The sequence below is a fragment of the Rhinoraja longicauda genome, chromosome 36 (genome assembly GCF_053455715.1).
Source record: "Rhinoraja longicauda isolate Sanriku21f chromosome 36, sRhiLon1.1, whole genome shotgun sequence".
Classification (NCBI taxonomy): domain Eukaryota; kingdom Metazoa; phylum Chordata; class Chondrichthyes; order Rajiformes; family Arhynchobatidae; genus Rhinoraja; species Rhinoraja longicauda.
In genome coordinates, this window is record NC_135988.1 from 17,608,831 (window position 1) to 17,629,340 (window position 20,510).

At 50.7% G+C, this 20,510-nt stretch overlaps 1 protein-coding gene across 3 annotated transcripts in view; it reads right to left on the bottom strand.

Annotated features, from left to right (window-relative positions):
• LOC144610290 (cGMP-dependent protein kinase 1-like) overlaps positions 1 to 20,510 on the bottom strand; it is a 55,076-nt gene that overhangs the window by 19,835 nt on the left and 14,731 nt on the right. For all 3 annotated transcript variants that reach the window (XM_078428881.1, XM_078428880.1, XM_078428882.1), the window contains exons 4-9: positions 10,018 to 10,123; positions 8,525 to 8,588; positions 6,508 to 6,585; positions 3,297 to 3,391; positions 2,156 to 2,221; positions 768 to 842 (exon numbers count right to left, since the gene is read on the bottom strand). In XM_078428881.1, coding sequence (XP_078285007.1) covers positions 768 to 842; positions 2,156 to 2,221; positions 3,297 to 3,391; positions 6,508 to 6,585; positions 8,525 to 8,588; positions 10,018 to 10,123 — 484 coding nt within the window. The remainder of the gene's footprint in view (positions 1 to 767; positions 843 to 2,155; positions 2,222 to 3,296; positions 3,392 to 6,507; positions 6,586 to 8,524; positions 8,589 to 10,017; positions 10,124 to 20,510) is intronic.

A 20,510-nucleotide genomic window follows, 5' to 3' on the forward strand; every position in this document is an offset into this window, starting at 1 on the left:
TTCCTTGACCCCCCACAGTGGGCTATCCCCCATTAATGAACAGCATGCTTTTAGACACAGAGTGCTGGAGTAACTCAGCGGGTCAGGCAGCATCTGTGGAGAACATGGATAGGTGACGTTTCACAGAGTGCTGGAGTAACTCAGCGGGTCAGGCAGCATCTGTGGAGAACGTGGATAGGTGACGTTTCACAGAGTGTTGGAGTAACTTAATGGGTCAGTCAGCATCTCTGGAGAACATGGATAGAGTCCGAGTCTGAAAAAGGTCCTCACCTGAAACGTCACCGATCCTTTCCCCTTCACAGATGCTGCCTGACCCCCTGAGTTACTCCAGCGCTCAGTGTCTATCTTTGGGTGAAACATATAGGTTGGAAACAGACCCTAGGGTCCACACCGACCATCAGCCGCCCAATTACACTCATCCGATGGACCACAAGAGATTGCCGATGCTGGAATCTTGAGCAAAACACAAAGTGCTGGAGGAATTCAGGGGGTCAGGCAGCCTCTGTGGAGGGAACAGCTCGTCCTGTGCAAGTACCACAGTGGCGGCACGGTGGCGCGGCGGTAGAGTTGCTGCCTCGCGGCGCCAGGGACCAGGGTTCGATCCTGACTCGGGGTGCCGTCTGTACGGAGTTTGTACGTTCTCCCCGTGGACCGCGTGGGTTTCCTCCAGTTTCCTCCCACATCCCAAAGACATGACCCTGGGCGCTCTCTGCTGCCGGGAGAGACGACTGGCGTTGAGAGGCTCGCTGGCCCGCGTCCACACTCACCTGGCCCGCATCTCCTCAGTCTCGTACTCCTCACACGTCACGTTCTGCAAACCTCCGATCAACTGGCGGAAGGAACTGAAGGCGGAGACAAGGAAAGAGTTCAGACAGCTTCCCGAGTGGAGGGAGGGTGGGTGGGGGACGGGCAGGTGTGAGCGTTCGGCTGGGGCAACGTCACTCCGTTTTGTGCCAGGTCAGAGGTTGACGGGAGTTCTGACAGAAGCCTATGAAATTGTGAGAGGCATAGATACGGTGGACAGTCAGAACCTTTCTCCCCAGAGTGAAAATGTCGGCCAAGTTGGCCATCCGCGACTCACGGCGCCAGGCGGAAGAGGGCTCTGCCCGAGCCAGCTGCCTACCCCTTTTCCGGGGTTACATCCACGCCCGGGTAGTGTTGGAGAGGGACCGTGCGCTGTCCACGGGCACCCTGGAGGATCTCCGGGACCGCTGGGAACCGCGGGGTATTGGATGTATCCTGGATGGGGATTGTAATATGATTGTATAATAGTTTCAATTGGTATATATTTTTTTGTATAGTATTCTGGTGGTGGGTTCTGTTTTGGTTTTATTGTATTGTATATATTATTTTAATATTTGAATAGATATTTTTGATTAAAAAAAAAAAAAAAAAAAAAGAGTGAAAATGTCAAAGACTAGAGGGCGTAGCGTTAAGGTGAGGGGGCAACGTTTAAAGGAGATGTGCGGGGTGAGGTTTTTTACACAGAGGGGGCTGGGGGGCCTTGAACGTGCTGGTGGGGGTTGGTGGTGGAGGCAGATACGATAGTGGAGTTTCAGAGACTCTTCAATAGGCATGCAGGGAATGGTGAGATGTGGATCACATGCCGGCAGAATAGAGTTAGAAACATAGAAACATAGAAACATAGCAACATAGCAAATAGGTGCAGGAGTAGGCCATTCGGCCCTTCGAGCCTGCACCGCCATTCAATATGATCATGGCTGATCATCCAACTCAGTATCCCGTACCTGCCTTCTCTCCATACCCCCTGATCCCTTTAGCCACAAGGGCCACATCTAACTCCCTCTTAAATATAGCCAATGAACTGGCCTCAACTACCTTCTGTGGCAGAGAATTCCACAGATTCACCACTCTCTGTGTGAAAAAAAACGTTCTCATCTCGGTCCTAAAAGACTTCCCCCTTATCCTTAAACTGTGACCCCTTGTTCTGGACTTCCCCAACATCGGGAACAATCTTCCTGCATCTAGCCTGTCCAACCCCTTAAGAATTTTGTAAGTTTCTATAAGATCCCCCCTCAGTCTTCTAAATTGGTCAGGGCATCATGTTCAGCAGGGAAACTGTGGGCCGAAGGGCCTGCTCCTGGTGCTGTTCTATGTATTCAATGCAGTCACGGCCGAGGGAGGACGTACTCACTCTCTGTCAATCACCAGGCAAGTCACCTCCTCTGCCGCGATCACGTTGTCCGACCTCACATCTTCTCTGAGGGGAAAAGAGTTTAGTTTAGTTCAGGTTATTGTTGTCGTGAGGACCGAGGTGCACTGAGAAGCTTTTTGTTGTGCGTTATCCGGTCAGCTACAAGACTATCCACGACTACGATGGAGCTGCCCACAGTGTACAGATACAGGATAAAGGGAATAATGTTTCCACTAGTGGGAGAGTCACGGACCAGAAGCCACAGTCTCAGGGGCTACGTTTCACTCAGAGGGTAGTCTGTACCTAGAATGTGCTGCCGAGGAAGCTAACAAAGTGGCTACAATCACCACGTTTAAAAGACATTTGGACACATATGTGGGTAGGAAAAGTTTAGAAGGATATCGGCCAAATGCTAGCAAATAGGAGTAGCCCAGAATGCCAAATTGGTCAGCGTGAATGAGTTGGGCCAGCTTCAATCCAGCAGAACAATGACTGTAAAGTATCCTTTACATTAATCCTACACTGTTCTTATCTTAATGTCCCCGCATTCCCATCACCTAGTGTTGCCAACTGTCCCGTATTAGCCGGGACATCCCGTATTTTGGGCTAGATTAGTTTGCCCCGTACGGGACCGCCCTTGTCCCGTATTAGTAGGGTTGCCAACTTCCTCACTCCCAAATACGGGACAACGGGTGACGTCACCGCCCCGCGCCCCATGTGACCTCACCCAGCCAGCGGCCACGTGCTCCCGCTCCACCAATGGCGGCCGCCCGGGCGAGGTGAGGTCACGTGGGGGCGCGGGGCGGTGACGCCACCCTTTGTCCCGTATTTGGGAGCGAGGAAGTTGGCAACCCTACCGTCACCTCCCTCACACTCTAGCCCCCACCCACACACATGAGGGGCGGCGTAGAGAGGGGGGCAATTAACCTGCAAACCCGCACGTCGTTGGGATGTGGGAGGAAACCGGAGCACCCGGAGGAAACCCACGCAGGTCACGGGGAGAACGTGCAAACGTCCACACATAGGGCAGGGCCCGGGGTCAGGATGGAACCGGGGTCTCTGGCGCGGTGAGGGTTGGAAGACGTGAATGCCCTGGCCGCGAACAAGCTGCACGGTCAGAGGAAGGGGAAGGTAAACGTACCCGAGGAGAGCCTTCTCGCCAAACCAGTCTCCCTTCGACAGCGATCTGGCAACTGGCGCCTCTCCGTCCTCTGTTTGTTCCCTCGTTACTCTCACCTGTGGGCAAAGCAAGGCCCTTGTCATTAATGCTGGAGCGCAATGAAAACGCCAGGCCCTTGTTCAACTCGTTCTTTAGACAATAAACAATAGGTGCAGGAGTAGGCCATTCGGTCCTTCGAGCCAGCACCGCCATTCAATGTGATCATGGCTGATCATTCTCAATCAGTACCCCGTTCCTGCCTTCTCCCCATACCCCCTGACTCCGCTATCCTTAAGAGCTCTATCTAGCTCTCTCTTGAATGCATTCAGAGAATTGGCCTCCACTGCCTTCTGAGGCAGAGAATTCCACAGATTCACAACTCTCTGACTGAAAAAGTTTTTCCTCATCTCAGTTCTAAATGGCCTACCCCTTATTCTTAAACTGTGGCCCCTTGTTCTGGACTCCCCCAACATTGGGAACATGTTTCCTGCCTCTAACGTGTCCAACCCCTTAATAATCTTATACGTTTCGATAAGATCTCCTCTCATCCTTCTAAATTCCAGTGTATACAAGCCTGGAATTAGACTTTCGACTAGGGTTGCCAACCATCCCGTATTAGCCGGGACATCCCGTATTTTGGGCTAAATTAGTTAGTCCCCTACGGGACCGCCCTTGTCCCGTATTAGTAGGGTTGCCAACTTCCTCACTCCCAAATACAGGACAAAGGGTGATGTTACCGCCCCGCGCCCCACGTGGCCTCACCCAGCCAGCGGCCACGCGCTCCCTCTCCACCAAAGGCGGAAGCCATTGGTGGAGTGAGAGCACGTGGCCGCTGGCTGGTTGAGGTCACGTGGGGGCGCGGGGCGGTGACGTCACCCTTTGTCCCGTATTTGGGAGCTTGGAAGTTGGCAACCCTACTTTTGACGTCACTAATACAGTGTGGAATTACCCCCCTTCAGCCCATCGAGTCCGTGCGGACCGGCAATCACGCCGTACCCTAGCACAATCCGACGCACTTCTTTTGGGAAGATTTAGATTTTAGATTTAGAGATACAGCGCGGAAACAGGCCCTTCGGCCCACCGGGTCCGCGCCGCCCAGCGATCCCCACACATCAACACTATCCTACACACACTAGGGACAATTTTTACATTTACCCAGTCAATTAACCTACAAACCCGCACGTCTTTGGAGTGTGGAAGGAAACCGAAGATCTCGGAGAAAACCCACGCAGGTCACGGGGAGAACGTACAAACTCCGTACAGACAGCACCCGTAGTCAGGATCGAACCTGAGTCTCCGGCGCTGCATTCGCTGTAAGGCAGCAACTCTACCGCTGCGCCCAAGGGAAGGCGATGAGGAGAAATTTATTTAATCAGAGGGTGGTGAATCTGTGGGATTCCTTGCCACGGAAGGCTGTGGAGGCCAAGTCAGTGGATATTCTTTTAAGGCAGAGATAGATAGATTCTTGATTAGTGCGGGTGTCAGAGGTTATGGGGAGAAGTGCAGGAGAATGGGGTTAGGAGGGAGAGATAGATGGCGGAGTAGACTTGATGGGCCGAATATTCACCACCCAGCCCATTCATTGTGCTGTGAGTTTCCCAGGGTGTGATGGTCTCTGCTGTTGTTCGTCCAGTAATGAGATGGTTTCTGTTGTGTGGGAAGGAACAACTGATGCTGGTTTAAACCGAAGATAGACACAAAACGCTGGAGTAACTCAGCGGGACAGGCGGCATCTATGGAGAGAAGGAATGGGTGATGTTTCGGGTCGAATCCCTTCTTCAGACCTCTGCTGTGATTGGTCCTGGTGTGAGCTGGTATCTGCCACTATTGGTCCAGGTATCAGATCAGGAAAAACTTTTTTCCCCCAGAGAGTTGTGAATCTGTGGAATTCTCTGCCTCTGAAGGCAGTGGAGGCTGATTCACCGGATGCATTCTAGAGAGAGTTAGATAGAGCTCTTAGGGCTAACAGAATCAAGGGACATGGGGAGAAAGCAGGGACGGGGTACTGATTTTGGATGATCAGCCATGATCATATTGAATAGCGATGCTGGCTCGAAGGGCTGAATGGCCTCCTCCTGCACCTATTGTCTATGTTTCTATGTTTCTATGTTAACAACTGTGATTGGTCAAGGTAGGAGTTATCTGCTGTGATTGGTGTGAGCTGGTATCCGCTGTGATTGGTGTGAGCTGGTATCCGCTGTGATTGGTGTGAGCTGGTATCTGCTGTGATTGGTGTGAGCTGGTATCCGCTGTGATTGGTGTGAGCTGGTATCCGCTGTGATTGGTGTGAGCTGGTATCCGCTGTGGTTGGTGTGAGCTGGTATCCGCTGTGATTGGAGTGAGCTGGTATCTGCTGTGATTGGTGTAGTATCGCTGTGATTGGTGTGAGCTGGTATCCGCTGTGATTGGTGTGAGCTGGTATCTGCTGTGATTGGTGTGAGCTGGTAACCGCTGTGATTCGTGTGAGCTGGTATCTGCTGTGATTGGTGTAGTATCCGCTGTGATTGGTGTGAGCTGGTATCCGCTGTGTTTGGTGTGAGCTGGTATCCGCTGTGATTGGTGTGAGCTGGTATCTGCTGTGATTGGTGTAGTATCGCTGTGATTGGTGTGAGCTGGTATCTGCTGTGATTGGTGTAGTATCGCTGTGATTGGTGTGAGCTGGTATCCGCTGTGATTGGTGTGAGCTGGTATCTGCTGTGATTGGTGTGAGCTGGTATCCGCTGTGATTGGTGTGAGCTGGTATCTGCTGTGATTGGTGTAGTATCGCTGTGATTGGTGTGAGCTGGTATCCGCTGTGATTGGTGTGAGCTGGTATCTGCTGTGATTGGTGTGAGCTGGTAACCGCTGTGATTCGTGTGAGCTGGTATCTGCTGTGATTGGTGTAGTACCCACTGTGATTGGTGTGAGCTGGTATCTGCTGTGATTGGTGTGAGCTGGTAACCGCTGTGATTCGTGTGAGCTGGTATCTGCTGTGATTGGTGTAGTATCCACTGTGATTGGTGTGAGCTGGTATCCGCTGTGTTTGGTATGAGCTGGTATCCACTGTGATTGGTGTGAGCTGGTATCTGCTGTGATTGGTGTGAGCTGGTATCTGCTGTGATTGGTGTGAGCTGGTATCTGCTGTGATTGGTGTGAGCTGGTATCTGCTGTGATTGGTGGCATTTGGCCACGCCACCACAGTTACTGTACCCACCTTCCCCTTGCTGATGATGAAGAAGGTATCTCCTCTGGCTCCGTGCCTCACAATGTAATCGCCTTCCTCATAATGAGTCTGTAAGGCAATGTTAGAAAACACCGGTCAACTGCGGCCATGCCGGGCTGTCGTTCATTGTTTAAAGACACCATCAGAAAGCCCGGGTGGAAGAACTTGTCTTTAGGCAAGCCTCAAAGGGAGAGTCTAGTTCTAGTTTCGTTTATCATTGTCACGTGTACCGAGGTACAGTGAAAAGCTTCTGTTTGCGTGCTAACCATTCAAAGAAAAGACTATAAGCCCATTCAAAGATAAGCCCATCGCAAACCCAAAATATCGTACGTCGAAAAGTATTTAATACCCCTGATCACGTGGCCGGAAGCAAGCGGTGTCTCACTGCCCTGGCCCAGCGTTTGCACCGTAGTAAAGTCAAAATATCGTAAGTCGAAGGATCGTTAGTCGGGGAGCATCTGTACACGATTACAATCAGGCCGTCCACAGTGTACAGACGCAGGATAAAGGCTGGATGCCAGGGTCACATTGAACACAATGGTGTGGGTGGTCATGCAAGACCACACACCGTGGAAACAGCCCCTTCCACTCATCTCATCCACGCTGACCAAGATGGACTGCTTGCAGCCACAGCCAGACATGACAGTCAGTCAAAGATGACTGTCAAAGCCGACACAGCCAGACATAAAAACAACTTTTTTTCCCGCGGGTAGTAGCTCTACTCAACAACCAAAAGTCTGTGTGAGAAAATAACTGCGGATGCTGGTACAAATCGAAGGTATTTATTCACAAAATGCTGGAGTAACTCAGCAGGTCAGGCAGCATCTTGGGAGAGAAGGAATGGGTGACGTTTCGGGACCCGAAACGTCACCCATTCCTTCTCTCCCGAGATGCTGCCTGACCTGCTGAGTTACTCCAGCATTTTGTGAACCAAAAGTCTGTCGTCTCTTTTTGCTCTGGTTTACTTCAATAGACAATAGACAATAGGTGCAGGAGGAGGCCATTCGGCCCTTCGAGCCATCACCGTCATTCAATGTGATCATGGCTGATTATTCTCAATCAGTACCCCGTTCCTGCCTTCTCCCCATACCCCCTGACTCCGCTATCCTTAAGAGCTCTATCCAGCTCTCTCTTGAATGCATTCAGAGAATTGGCCTCCACTGCCTTCTGAGGCAGAGAATTCCACAGATTCACAACTCTCTGACTGAAAAAGTTTTTCCTCATCTCAGTTCTAAATGGCCTACCCCTTATTCCTAAACTGTGGCCCCTTGTTCTGGACTCCCCCAACAATGGGAACATGTTTCCTGCCTCTAACGTGTCCAACCCCTTAATAATCTTATACGTTTCGATAAGATCTCCTCTCATCCTTCTAAATTCCAGTGTATACAAGCCTAATCGCTCCAGTCTTTCCCATTCCGGGAATTAACCTAGTAAACCTACGCTGCACGCCCTCAATAGCAAGAATATCCTTCCTCAAATTTGGAGACCAAAACTGCACACAGTACTCCAGGTGCTTCACAGCTGGAGTACCTTCACAGTACTTCACGCACATGTTTAAACTGTAATGTTGTTTTCTTAATGTTTTTAATGTTTTATGTTTTATTCTTAATTGTTTACTGTGTGTTTGTGTTGTTACTTGCGAGCGGAGCACCAAGGCACATTCCTTGTATGTGTACATACTTGGCCAATAAACTTATTCATTCATTCATTCATTAATTCATTCATGCCCCTTTGAAGTTGACCTACTCCTGCACCTATCGTCTATGTTTCTCTGTTTCAAACCCTTTGGCGTTATTTTCATTTACAAATGTTGTTCTATTCAAGAAGGGACCATCGGTCTCGTGGCAGAAGCAGCGTGACTTCGTGGTCGGAGAGTCAAAGGGAGAACATGCAAACTCCACACAGACAGCAGGAAATTTCTTCCTGTGAGCTGTGGGAAGCGACCGCTGTTATTGGGGCAGACCAGGTTCGAGCGGGAGAGGGGAGGGAGTCGGGAGAACTTCAGTACCTCCTCCAGCACATCGGCCAGCTTGCTGAGTACCTCCTCCTGGAGTTCCTGGAATGATGGGACGCTGCAGAGAGAGAGAGAGATGAGGCGTGAGGTGCACTTATCACAGCACAAGGCACAGGCAGCTTAGCATCAACATTCCACATCAAAACCGCCTCGTCAGAAACCGCGCAGTTCAGAGCTGGCAACTTCTTAAGGGAGACACAAAACGCCAGAGTAACTCAGCGGGACAGGTAGCATCTCTGGAGAGGAGAAATGGGAGACGTTTCGGGACGAGACCCTTCTTCAGGCAAGTTCTTAAATTGGGATAAGATTTTATAAGATACAAAGCGGTGCCAGAGACCCAGGTTCGATCCTGACCTCGGTTGCTGTGCTGTCTGTGTGGAGTTTGCATGTTCACCCTATGACTGCGTGGGTTTCCTCCTGGTGCCACGGTTTCCTCCCACATCCCAAAGAGAGGGAGGGAGGGAGGGATGGAGGGAGGGAGGGAGGGAGGGGTGGAGGAAGGGAGGGAGGGAGGGAGGGAGGGAGGGAGGGGGAGAGAGAGGGATGGAGGGAGGGAGCGAGAGGGAGGGAGAGAGGGATGGAGAGAGGGATGGAGAGAGAGAGGGAGGGAGGGAGGGAGAGAGGGAGAGAGGGAGGGAGGGAGGGAGGGAGGGAGGGAGGGAGGGAGGGAGGGAGGGAGGGAGGGAGGGAGGGAGGGAGGGAGGGAGGGAGAGAGGGAGGGAGGGTGGGAGGGAGGGAGGGAGGGAGGGAGGGAGGGAGGGAGGGAGGGAGGGAGGGAGGGAGGGAGGGAGGGAGGGAGGGAGGGAGGGAGGGAGGGAGGGAGGGAGGGAGGGAGGGAGGGAGGGAGGGAGGGAGGGAGGGAGGGAGAGAGGGAGAGAGGGAGGGATGGAGGAAGGGTGGGAGAGAGGGAGGGAGGGAGGGAGGGAGGGAGGGAGGGAGGGAGGGAGGGAGGGAGGGAGGGAGGGAGGGAGGGAGGGAGGGAGGGAGGGAGAGAGGGAGAGAGGGAGGGATGGAGGAAGGGTGGGAGAAAGGGAGGGAGGGAGGGAGGGAGGGAGGGAGGGAGGGAGGGAGGGAGGGAGGGAGGGAGAGAGGGAGGGAGGGAGGGAGGGAGGGAGGAAGGGAGGGTGGGAGGGATGGAGGGAGGGAGGGGGTAGGAAGGGAGGAGGTGAGGGAGGAAGAGAGGGAGAGAGGGAGGGAGGGAGGGAGGGAGGGAGGGAGGGAGGGATTTTAGATTTAGATTTAGATTTAGAGATACAGCGCAGAAACAGGCCCTTCGGCCCACCGGGTCCGCGCCGCCCAGCGATCCCAGCACATTAACACTATCCTGCACACATTAGGGACAATTTTTACATTTAATTAACCCAGCCAATTAACCTACATACCTGTAAGTCTTTGGAGAGAATGAAGGGAGGGAGAGAGGGAGAAAGGGAGGGAGGGAGGGAAGGAGGGAGGGAGGAGGGGGGAAGGGGGTTAGAGCCGAGACTCACCTCCTGAGCAGCTCCATGTGCTCGATGTGTTTGATCACTCCTGTCCTCATCATGATCGTCTGGAAGCACGGCCGGTCGATGGCCCACAGTTTGATGTTGGTGAGCGCTGTGGGAGAGACGAGAGAGAATGGTGACGGAGCTGGTTCATGGGTCAACACCATCAGACACTTGGCCGAAGCCAAGGTGTGGGGGGGGGGGGGGGGGGGGGGGGGAGAAGAGGGGAAAGAGGGGCGACATTTTCACACAGAGGGTGGTGGGTGTATGGAACGAGCTGCCAGAGGAGGTATTTGAGGCAGGCACACAGCACATGAACAGGCCCTTCAGCCCACAATGCCTGTGCTGAACATGATGCCAAGACCAACTCTAATCGGCCTGCACGCGATCCATATTCCTCCATTCCCTGCATACCCATGTGCCTGCCCACAAGTCTCTTGAACGATGGTATATGCCTCCTCCACCACCACCCCTGGCAGTGCGTTCCAGGCCCCCACCACCCTCTAGCCCCCACACTCCCACCAACACTGATAGACTCCAGTTCCTGCCTGACTTTAAACTTGCGGCCCACTTCCTGTGTCCCCTTGTAAGTTATCGGGTACACTTTAAACCTGTAATAATCCGGCGCTGTGTAACATCTTAGTTTAGTTTAGTTTAGATGAGTTTAGTTTATGGTCACGTGTACCGAGGTACAGTGAAAAGCTGTTGTTGCGTGCAAACCAGCCAGGGGAAAGACTGGGCCATGATTACAATCGAGCCATTCACAGTGTACAGTTACTCCAGCACAGGTTTCTGATTCACTTTGAAGATTTCATCACTTGATGGCCTTGCCTGCCTCCCTCAAGGAGTGCTGTTGCTGTGGTAACCGGGGTGTCGATACCTGCAGTCCCCCAGCCCAATGGCCACGCCACCGGGAGGTCATATCGGATTTGAACGCAGCTGATTTATATTTCTTCTGCTGCTCTGGGCTGTGGTGCACCCTGGCACATTGGAAACAGGAACGCAAGAGAATGCATTGGTTTCCATCAAATCAAGTCAAGTTTATTTGTCACATACACATACAAGACGTGCAGTGAAATGAAAGTGGCAATGCCTGCGGATTGTGCTAAACTACAAAACAGAATTTAAAAAATAACAATAATAATTAAAAAAAATTAACACAAAAAATAAATTAATACAGTAGATTAAATTAGTCCCTGGTGATATGAGAGTTAACAGTCCTGATGGCCTGTGGGAAGAATCTCCATCTCATCCTCTCCATTTTCACAGCGTGACAGCGGAGGCATTTGCCTGACCGTAGCAGCTGGAACAGTCCGTTGCTGGGGTGGTAGGGGTCCCCCATAATGTTGCTGGCTCTGGATCTGCACCTCCTGATAGGTCCTGCAGGGGGCCGAGTGTAGTTCCCACAGTGCGTTCAGCCGAACGCACTACTCTCCGCAGAGCCTTCCTGTCCTGGGCAGAGCTGTTCCCAAACCAGATTGTGATGTTCCCGGACAAGATGCTTTGTCTGCTCCCATTGTCTGCTCCCTGAATCTTAGCCATTGAAGCTGAGCATTAAATTCCCTTGTGTACAATCTCTGCTTCAGAGGTTCACAGCCGACGTTCCCAGCTTTAAGATGAGAGGGGCAAAGTTTAAAGGCGATGTGCGGGGCAGGTTTCTCTTTACGTAGAGTGTGGTGAGTACCTGGTGATCAAAGCAGATACGTGTATTTCGAACAGATACTTGGACAGGAAAAAATTAGAGGGAAATGGGCCCAAATGCGGGAAAATGGAGGGTAGAGAGGTATCTTGGACAGGTTGGGTCGAATGGCCTGTTTCTGTGCTCTATGACTCAATAAGGAGTTACCGATTACACTTAATAATAATAATAATAATGTATTACATTTATATAGCGCTTTTCATACACTCAAAGACGCTTTACAGGGATTTAAAGAACATAGGGAAGTGAATAAATAGATAAATAAGTAAACGAACAGAGAAAGGAGACAGAAGGTGAGGTGACCTTCAGTGGTTGAAGGCAGTACTGAACAGGTGAGACTTCAGTGATGTTTTGAATGTGGTGAGTGAGGAGGAGTCTCTGACGGTTTGGGGTAGTGAGTTCCATAGGGTGGGAGCAGCGATGGAGAAAGCCCTGTCCCCCCAGGATCTGAGTTTGGTCCGGATGGGGGGGGATAGGAGATTGGCAGCAGCAGAGCGGAGGGTGCAGGTGGGAGTGTGCCTGTGGAGGAGGTCAGTCAGGTAGGATGGGGCCAGGTTATGGAGGGCTTTGTAGGTCATGAGGAGGATTTTGTACTGGATTCTCTGGGGGATGGGGAACCAGTGGAGTTTGTAAAGGACGGGGGTGATATGGTCACGGATCGGGGTGTGGGTGAGTAGAGTAGTGGCCAGGTATATTCTAGTAGATGATCCATGCCTTTCCATCTCTTCATTATTTAAATACTAATCCTGTTGGACTGCATAATAGAAACATATCTTGTGGGGGAAAATAACTGCAGATGCTGGTACAAATCGAAGGTGTCACAAAATGCTGGAGTAACTCAGCAGGTCAGGCAGCATCTAGGAGAGAGGGAATGGGTGACGTTTCGGGTCGAGTCCCTTCGGGTCTCGACCCGAAACGTCACCCATTCCTTTCTCTCCTAGACCTGATCAGTCTGAAGAAGGGTCTCGACCTGAAACGTCACCTATTCCCTCTCTCCGAGATGCTGCCTGACCCGCTGAGTTACTCCAGCTTTTGGTGGGGATTAGTTTGTAAAGCGCTGTGTTATTACAACTGTATTTTTCATGTTTCAATTAAAAGCTAAGTAGATTGTTCATATTCTTACGGACATTTTCCTGGTATTAAGCTGTCAGAGGGACAATACCATCGGCCTTAACCACCATTTCACATCATGTGTCTGGCCTCTGTTTAATCTCCTTAGTTACAGAGTGAATGATGCTGACCGACATTCTGAAATGTTGAATTTCTAAACGTGCCCGGTCGAGGGCATTTTGAACTTCTACAGGTGTACAGTAGACAGGAGTCTGAAGAAGGGTCTCGACCCGAAACGTCACCCATTCCTTCTCTCCCGAGATGCTGCCTGACCTGCTGAGTTACTCCAGCATTTTGTGAATAAATCGATTTGTACCAGCATCTGCAGTTATTTTCTTATACTACAGTAGGCAGGACGTTGACTAATTGTATCATGGCCTGGTTTGGCAACTCAAGCGACCAGGATTGAAGGAGATGTCAGAGAGCGAGACGAAAGAAGGATATAAAAGTGATAGTGTAGAGAGCAATAGAAATATTTTAAATTATGAGAGGCATAGATAAGGTAGACATTCAGAATCTTTTTCGCAGGGTACGAATGTCAAAGACTAGAGTGCATCGCTCTAAAGTGAGAGGTGTAGGAAAATAACTGCAGATGCTGGTACTAATCGAAGGTATCACAAAATGCTGGAGTAACTCAGCAGGTCAGGCAGCATCCAGGAGAGAGGGAATGGGTGACGTTTCGGGTCGAGACCCTTCTTCAGACCGACCCGAAACGTCACCCATTCCCTCTCTCCTGGATGCTGCCTGACCTGCTGAGTTACTCCAGCATTTTGTGATAACTTCGATTAGTACCAGCATCATTAGTACGAGGCCCCTCTCACCATAGGTATCACAGAGTGCTGGAGTAACTCAGCAGGTCAGGCAGCATCCAGGAGAGAGGGAATGGGTGACGTTTCGGGTCGGTCTGAAGAAGGGTCTCGACCCGAAACGTCACCCATTCCCTCTCTCCTATATGCTGCCTGACCCGCTGAGTTACTCCAGCACTCTGTGATACCTATGGTGAGAGGGGCCTCGTTTAAAGGTGACGTGCAGGGCAAGTTTTTTACATGTGGGTGCGGGAATGCACTGACAGGGGTGGTGGTGGAACCAGATACAATTGTGGTGTTTAAAAAGCCTCAAGAAGGCAGTGGAGGCCAATTCTCTGAATGCATTCAAGAGAGAGCTAGATAGAGCTCTTAAGGATAGCGGAGTCAGGGGGTATGGGGAGAAGGCAGGAACGGGGTACTGATTGAGAATGATCAGCCATGATCACATTGAATGGCGGTGCTGGCTCGAAGGACCAAATGGCCTCCTCCTGCACCTATTGTCTATTGAGATGGGCATGTAGATGTATAAGGACTGGAGGGATATGGATCATGTGAAGGCAGTAGAGATTGGTTTAACCATCCCTGGGTGTTGCGTGGAGCCAGGGCTGAGTATTCCAAGGGTTTTACAGAGATTTTTGCATCATATGAAGGCCTGGGATAAGGTGCCTGAAGGCTGGAGGGTATCTAATATTGATTCCATGTTCAAAACAGGTGAAAGGGAAAAGGCTAGAAAACTAAAAAAAACGATATAAAATTATAAAAGGACTGGACAAGCTAGATGCAGGAAAAATGTTCCCAATGTTGGGCGAGTCCAGAACCAGGGGCCACACAGTCTAAGAATAAAGGGGAGGCCATTTAAAACTGAGGTGAGAAAGAACTTTTTCACCCAGAGAGTTGTGAATTTGTGGAATTCTCTGCCGCAGAGGGCAGTGGAGGCCAAATCACTGGATGGGTTTAAGAGAGAGTTAGTTAGAGCTCTAGTGGAATCAAGGGATATGGGGAGAAGGCAGGCACGGGTTATAGATTGTGGACGATCAGCCATGATCACAATGAATGGCGGTGCTGGCTCGAAGGGCCGAATGGCCTCCTCCTGCACCTATTTTCTATGTTTCTATGTAAGGGTCAGTTTACCCTTGCGTAATACTAGGGAAACTACTGGGGGGAATTGTTAGGGATGGGATCACTTGCAGCTGGAGGAGATTAGTTTAACTTGGCATTGTGTTCAGCATGGACACTGTGGGCTGAAGGGACTGTTCCTGTGCTGTGCTGTTCTATGTTTGATGAGAATAATGTACTGGAGGTCAGGTGCTTCAGCACCATGGACAGGGGCAGGAGCAATCCACTGCTGGCCACGAGAAGCTTTATTTTAGACTTTCGACTTTAGAGATACAGCGTTAAAACTGGCCCTTCACCCACTGTGTGTCTGTGCCGACCAGCGATCAACCCCATATACTAATTCTATCCTACACGCACTAGGGACAATTTACAGAAGCTAATTAACCTACAAACATGCACATCTTTGGAGCGTGGGAGGAAACCGGAGCACCGCAGTCAGAGGGAGAACGTGCAAACTCCGTACAGACAGCACCTGTGGTCGGGATCGAACCTGGGTCTCCGGTGCTTCGAGGCAGCTACGCCACTGTGCCGCCCAGAATCAGTTTGGGGAGTTTTGCATCGACAATCCCTCTCCACTCCAGCACTCCGAGCCTCCCCACATGCAGGGGGAACATGAGCAATATCCTTCCCCATTCCACTCTGTGATGGGCAAGCCTTTTAATTCTGACTGCAAATTCCTTTCAATAGACAATAGACAATAGGTGCAGGAGGAGGCCATTCGGCCCTTCGAGCCAGCACCGCCATTCAATGTGATCATGGCTGATCATTCTCAATCAGTACCCCGTTCCTGCTTTCTCCCCATACCCCCTGACTCCGCTATCCTTAAGAGCTCTATCCAGCTCTCTCTTGAATGTATTCCGAGAATTGGCCTCCACTGCCCTCTGAGGCAGAGAATTCCACAGATTCACAACTCTCTGACTAAAAAAGTTTTTCCTCATATCTGTTCTAAATGGCCGACCCCTTATTCTTAAACTGTGGCCCCTGGTTCTGGACTCCCCCAACATTGGGAACATGTTTCCTGCCTCTAACGTGTCCAACCCCTTAATAATCTTATACGTTTCGATAAGATCCCCTTTCCTGGCTGCCCAGGTCCCTAGGAGTCAAATCTTATCAGCAGCTGCCTGGCGGAGATTGCTGCCAGTGGCTGAGTGTTTGCAGAACCGTGTGATCAGCGTTACAGAGGACTTGTTTGCGTGGCTGCTCAGGGTGAGGATTTTAAGCTGAAAATCCCTTCAGACTGGCACGTGCCTGAACTTTGAGACGTTGGCGTTTATTTTAATTTATAATTTTTTTAGAGATATATTGAGCGGAAACAGGCCCTTCAGCCCCTCGGGTCCACACCGACCCATCGGTCACCCCGTGTGATAGTTTCATCCCACGCACACTAGGGACAATTTACAGAAGCCAATTAACCAACAAACCTGCACGTCTTTGGGATGTGGGAGGAGACCGGAGCACCCGGAGAAAGCCCGGGGAACAAACATGGAGGTACAAAGTCAGACAGGTTTCTCTGCCACAGAAGGTAGTTGAGGCCAGTTCATTGGCTATATTTAAGAGGGAGTTAGATGTGGCCCTTGTGGCTAAAGGGATCAGGGGGTATGGAGAGATGGCAGGTATGGGATACTGAGTTGGATGATCAGCCATGATCATATTGAATGGCGGTGCTGGCTCGAAGGGCCGAATGGCCTACTCCTGCACCTATTTTCTATGTAGATTCATTGGCTTGATGATATTGTAAACTGCCCCGAGTGTTGGTGCAGGATAGTGTTAATATGTGGGGATCGCTGGTCGGTGCGGACTCGGTGGGCCGAAGGGCCTGTTTCTAAACTAAACTAAACAAGACTTTTGCAGTCTGAAGAAGGGTTCCAACATGAAACATGACCTATCCATGTTCTCCAGGGATGCTGCCTGACCTGCTGAATTAATCAGGCATTTTGTGCCTTTCCCAGCATCGGCAATTCCTTGTTTCTAATATATTTAATGGTGTTATTATTGGATTTACTATTTACTATTCCTCTCCTGCTTCGTAGTTACCTGTGATTGGGGTGTGTGGGAACCCACCCGACAGACGGCCTTATACCTGGAGTATGGTCAGAAATGTTTGTTGCCCTTCTTCCCTCATCGACCTCATTAATAAAGGTGATGGCTTCCATTTGAATAACATGCCTGGATCAATTTTCACTCCATTCCTTCATGGCCTTTGCCCATGAGGCAGTGGATGGCATAAATATCTTTGGAATAAATGACCAGAGGTCCATAACTAGACACAAAATGCTGGAGTAACTCAGCGGGACAGACAGGCAGCATCTCCGGATAGAAGGAATGGGTGACGTTTTGGGTCAAGGTCCTTCTTCAGACCTGTCCAGAGGTTCGTAGTATGTTCAGTTTTAGAGGTATTCCTTGCTGTTTCTCGAAAGCTAAGCACTGGCCCTCTGTCCCACCGAGCCCCACTTTCCCATCCACTGACTACACACTGGGAGGAACCTACTAACCTGCGCGTCATTGGGATGTGAGAGGAAACCGGAGCACCCGGAAAAAAAAAATGCAGGTCACGGGGAGAACGTGCAAACTCCACACAGACAGCACCCGAGGTCAGGATGGAACCCGGGTCTCTGGCGCTGTGAGGCAGCAGCTCGACCCGCTGTGCACACTCAGTGAGGTATTGGAAGTGCGTAATTTCTAGCAACTGAACCCCAGTCAATGAAGTCCTTCAAACTCTTCCGGTCAGGCTTGGCATCCGATTCCGCAGATGCTGACTGACCCCCTGAGTATTACAATTTTATTTCCAATTTGCAGCGTTTCGCTTTTGTTTCAGATATTCTCATCGGTTGGCAATTATACATGTGTGGTTTCGTAACGAGCTTTTACAAAAGGCCAAGGCAAGAGGATTTGAAAACATTGAGTCCAAACCCTAACCTCGACCCAAATGTTTCTCGGGCTCTTGTTGAAGATACTAAGGTGCTGGGTGGCGTGCGTTTCAAAGCAGATCACTTGTGCTGAGCAGTGCATTAAAATAGCCGTTTCCATGGGAACTAGCGATTCTATTCTTGGTGAAGGCATCAAACGTGAAGAACATTATCTGGAGAATTCAACGCAGCTCGGGGGGGGGGGGGGAGGAAGAAGATGCGGGGGGGGGGGGGGTGGGGGGGTGAGGAGGTGAGTGGAGGGTTGGCACAGTGGTAGTTACATAAAATTGGAGAATTCAGTGTTCACACGGGGATCTAAGCTACACAATGGAATATGAGCTGCTGGTCCTCCAGTTTCCGTGTGGCCTCACTCTCTGGCAATGGAAGAGGCCCAGGACAGGAAGGCCAGCGTGGGGATGTTAACCTTAGGGTCGCCAACTGTCCCGTATTAGCCGGGACATCTCATATTGTGGGCTAAGTTAGTTTGTCCCGTACGGGACCGCCCTTGCCCCCGTATTAGTAGGGTTGCCAACTTCCTCGCTCCCAAATAAGGGACAAAGGGTGACGTCGCCGCCCCCGGCGCCCCACGTGACCTCGCCCAGCCAGCGGCCACGTGCTCCCGCTCCACCAATGGCGGCCGCCATTGGTGGAGCGGGAGCACGTGGCCGCTGGCTGGGTGAGGTCACGTGGGGCGCGGGGCGGCGACGTCACCCGTATTTGGGAGTAAGGAAGATGGCAACCCTAATGCTACCTGACCTGTTGAGTTACTCCAGCACTTTGTGTCTTTTGTTTTAGTAAACCAGCATCTGTGGTTCCTTATTTCTACAGGGATCCATTCCTTGGCATGCAGAAGGCTGAGGGGATATTTTTTTCGAGACGCATACAATCACAAGGGGAACAGATAGGGTGAACACACAGCATCTTTTCCCAGTGTAGGGAAATCAAGAACTAGATGGCGTAGGGTTAAGATGAGAGGGAAAAGACTTTATGGGAACCAGGGGGAGAACTCTTGTGATGGGGACATAAGAAATTGGAGAGGCTGGAATTTTTTGCAAAAAAACAGTGCCGGAAGAACTCAACGGGTTTGGCAGCATCTGTGGAGAGAAATTGGACTGAAAACATGTCAGGTCAGAACCCTTCCTCAGACTGGAGGGGGGAGAGAATGCTGGGAAAGAGAGGTACGCCTGGCAAGTGATAGGTGGATACAGGTGAGGTGGGGGAGGGGGAGGTCACATGGTTGCGCGGGGCGGCGACGTCACCTTGTCCCGTATTTGGGAGTGAGGAAGTTGGCAACCCTAGTTAATCTGCAGACGTTCAGTCTGAAGAAGGGTCTCGACCCGAAATGTCACCCATTCCTTCTCTCCTGAGATGCTGCCTGACCCGCTGAGTGACTCCAGCATTTTGTGTCGATCTCCTAGTTCATCCAACCTCACTCCTGGTTGGATGAACATTTGGTATAAAACTCTCTCACTAATAGTATAAGAAAATAACTGCAGATGCTGGTACAAATCGATTTATTCACAAAATGCTGGAGTAACTCAGCAGGTCAGGCAGCATCTCGGGAAAGAAGGAATGGGTGACGTTTCGGGTCGAGACCCTTCTTCTTCACCTCTCACTAATAGTCTCCCTAATGTCGGCAAACACTTCCATCTCGGCACCTCATAGAGAAAATCCACCGAGAAAAATGTTTTGGACTAATTAGTAATGGATCTAATACTCCTACAAGAGGATCAGAAGCATCAACCGTGGGTCACAACATTTATGTGCAAGACTGCGTTAGTTTCTTAGTTTGCTTTAGTTTAGGGATAAAACATGGAAGCAGGTCCTTCGACCCATCCAGTCCATCTGTCAAAGACAGACACAAAATGCTGGAGTAACTCAGCGGGACAGGCAGCATCTCTGGAGAGAAGGAATGGGTGACGTTTCGGGTCGAGACCCTTCTTCAGACCGTTCTTCATCCGGATGCTCCGGTTTCCTCCCACATCCTAAAGAAGTGCAGGTTTGTAGGTTAATTGGCCCTCTGTAAATTTCCTCCCAGTGTGTAGGGAGTGGATAGACAATAGACAATAGGTGCAGGAGAAGGCCATTCGGCCCTTCGAGCCTGTACGCACCGCCATTCAATGTGATCATGGCTGATCATTCTCAATCAGTACCCCGTTCCTGCCTTCTCCCCATACCCCCTGGGAAAGTGGGACTCGGTGGGACAGAGAGCCAGTTCTTAGCTTTAGAGATACAGCAAGGAATATCTCTGAAACTGGACACACTATGGATCCCTGGATGTCTGAAGAAGGGTCTCGTCCCAAAACGCCACCCATTCCTTCTCTCCAGAGATGCTGCCTGACCCGCTGAGTTACTCCAGCATTTTGTGTCTATCTTCGATTTAAACCAGCATCTGCAGTTCTTTCCTACACAGTTGCTTGAGTCTGACGGTTTAATGTGTGGATATGTTATTGCTTACCTCTGTGCACCACGAAAAGTCACCCTGAAACTGCAAAGAGCAACTTGTTGCAGGACGCACGACACCAGCTTGCATCAGTCTACCATGAATCACCCTCCGTGTATAGAAACCTTCTCTCTTAAATAAGTGATTCATAGCAACGGCTTTCAGCTTCACATGGAGCACAATCACGTCTGTCATCAGATATGCAGGGCTCAATCCAGCAGGATAGACCAACAAGGTCTTCAACTACACGGCTAGACACTTTAGTTTTAGCTTCACGAGAAAGGGTACTGGAAGAACTCAATGGGCCAGGCAGTATCTGTGGAGGCAAAATCCCCCCACCACCCTCAATGGTGGCATGGTGGTGAAGTGGGTAGAGCTGCTGCCACACAGCACCAGAGACCCAGGTTCCATCTTAACCT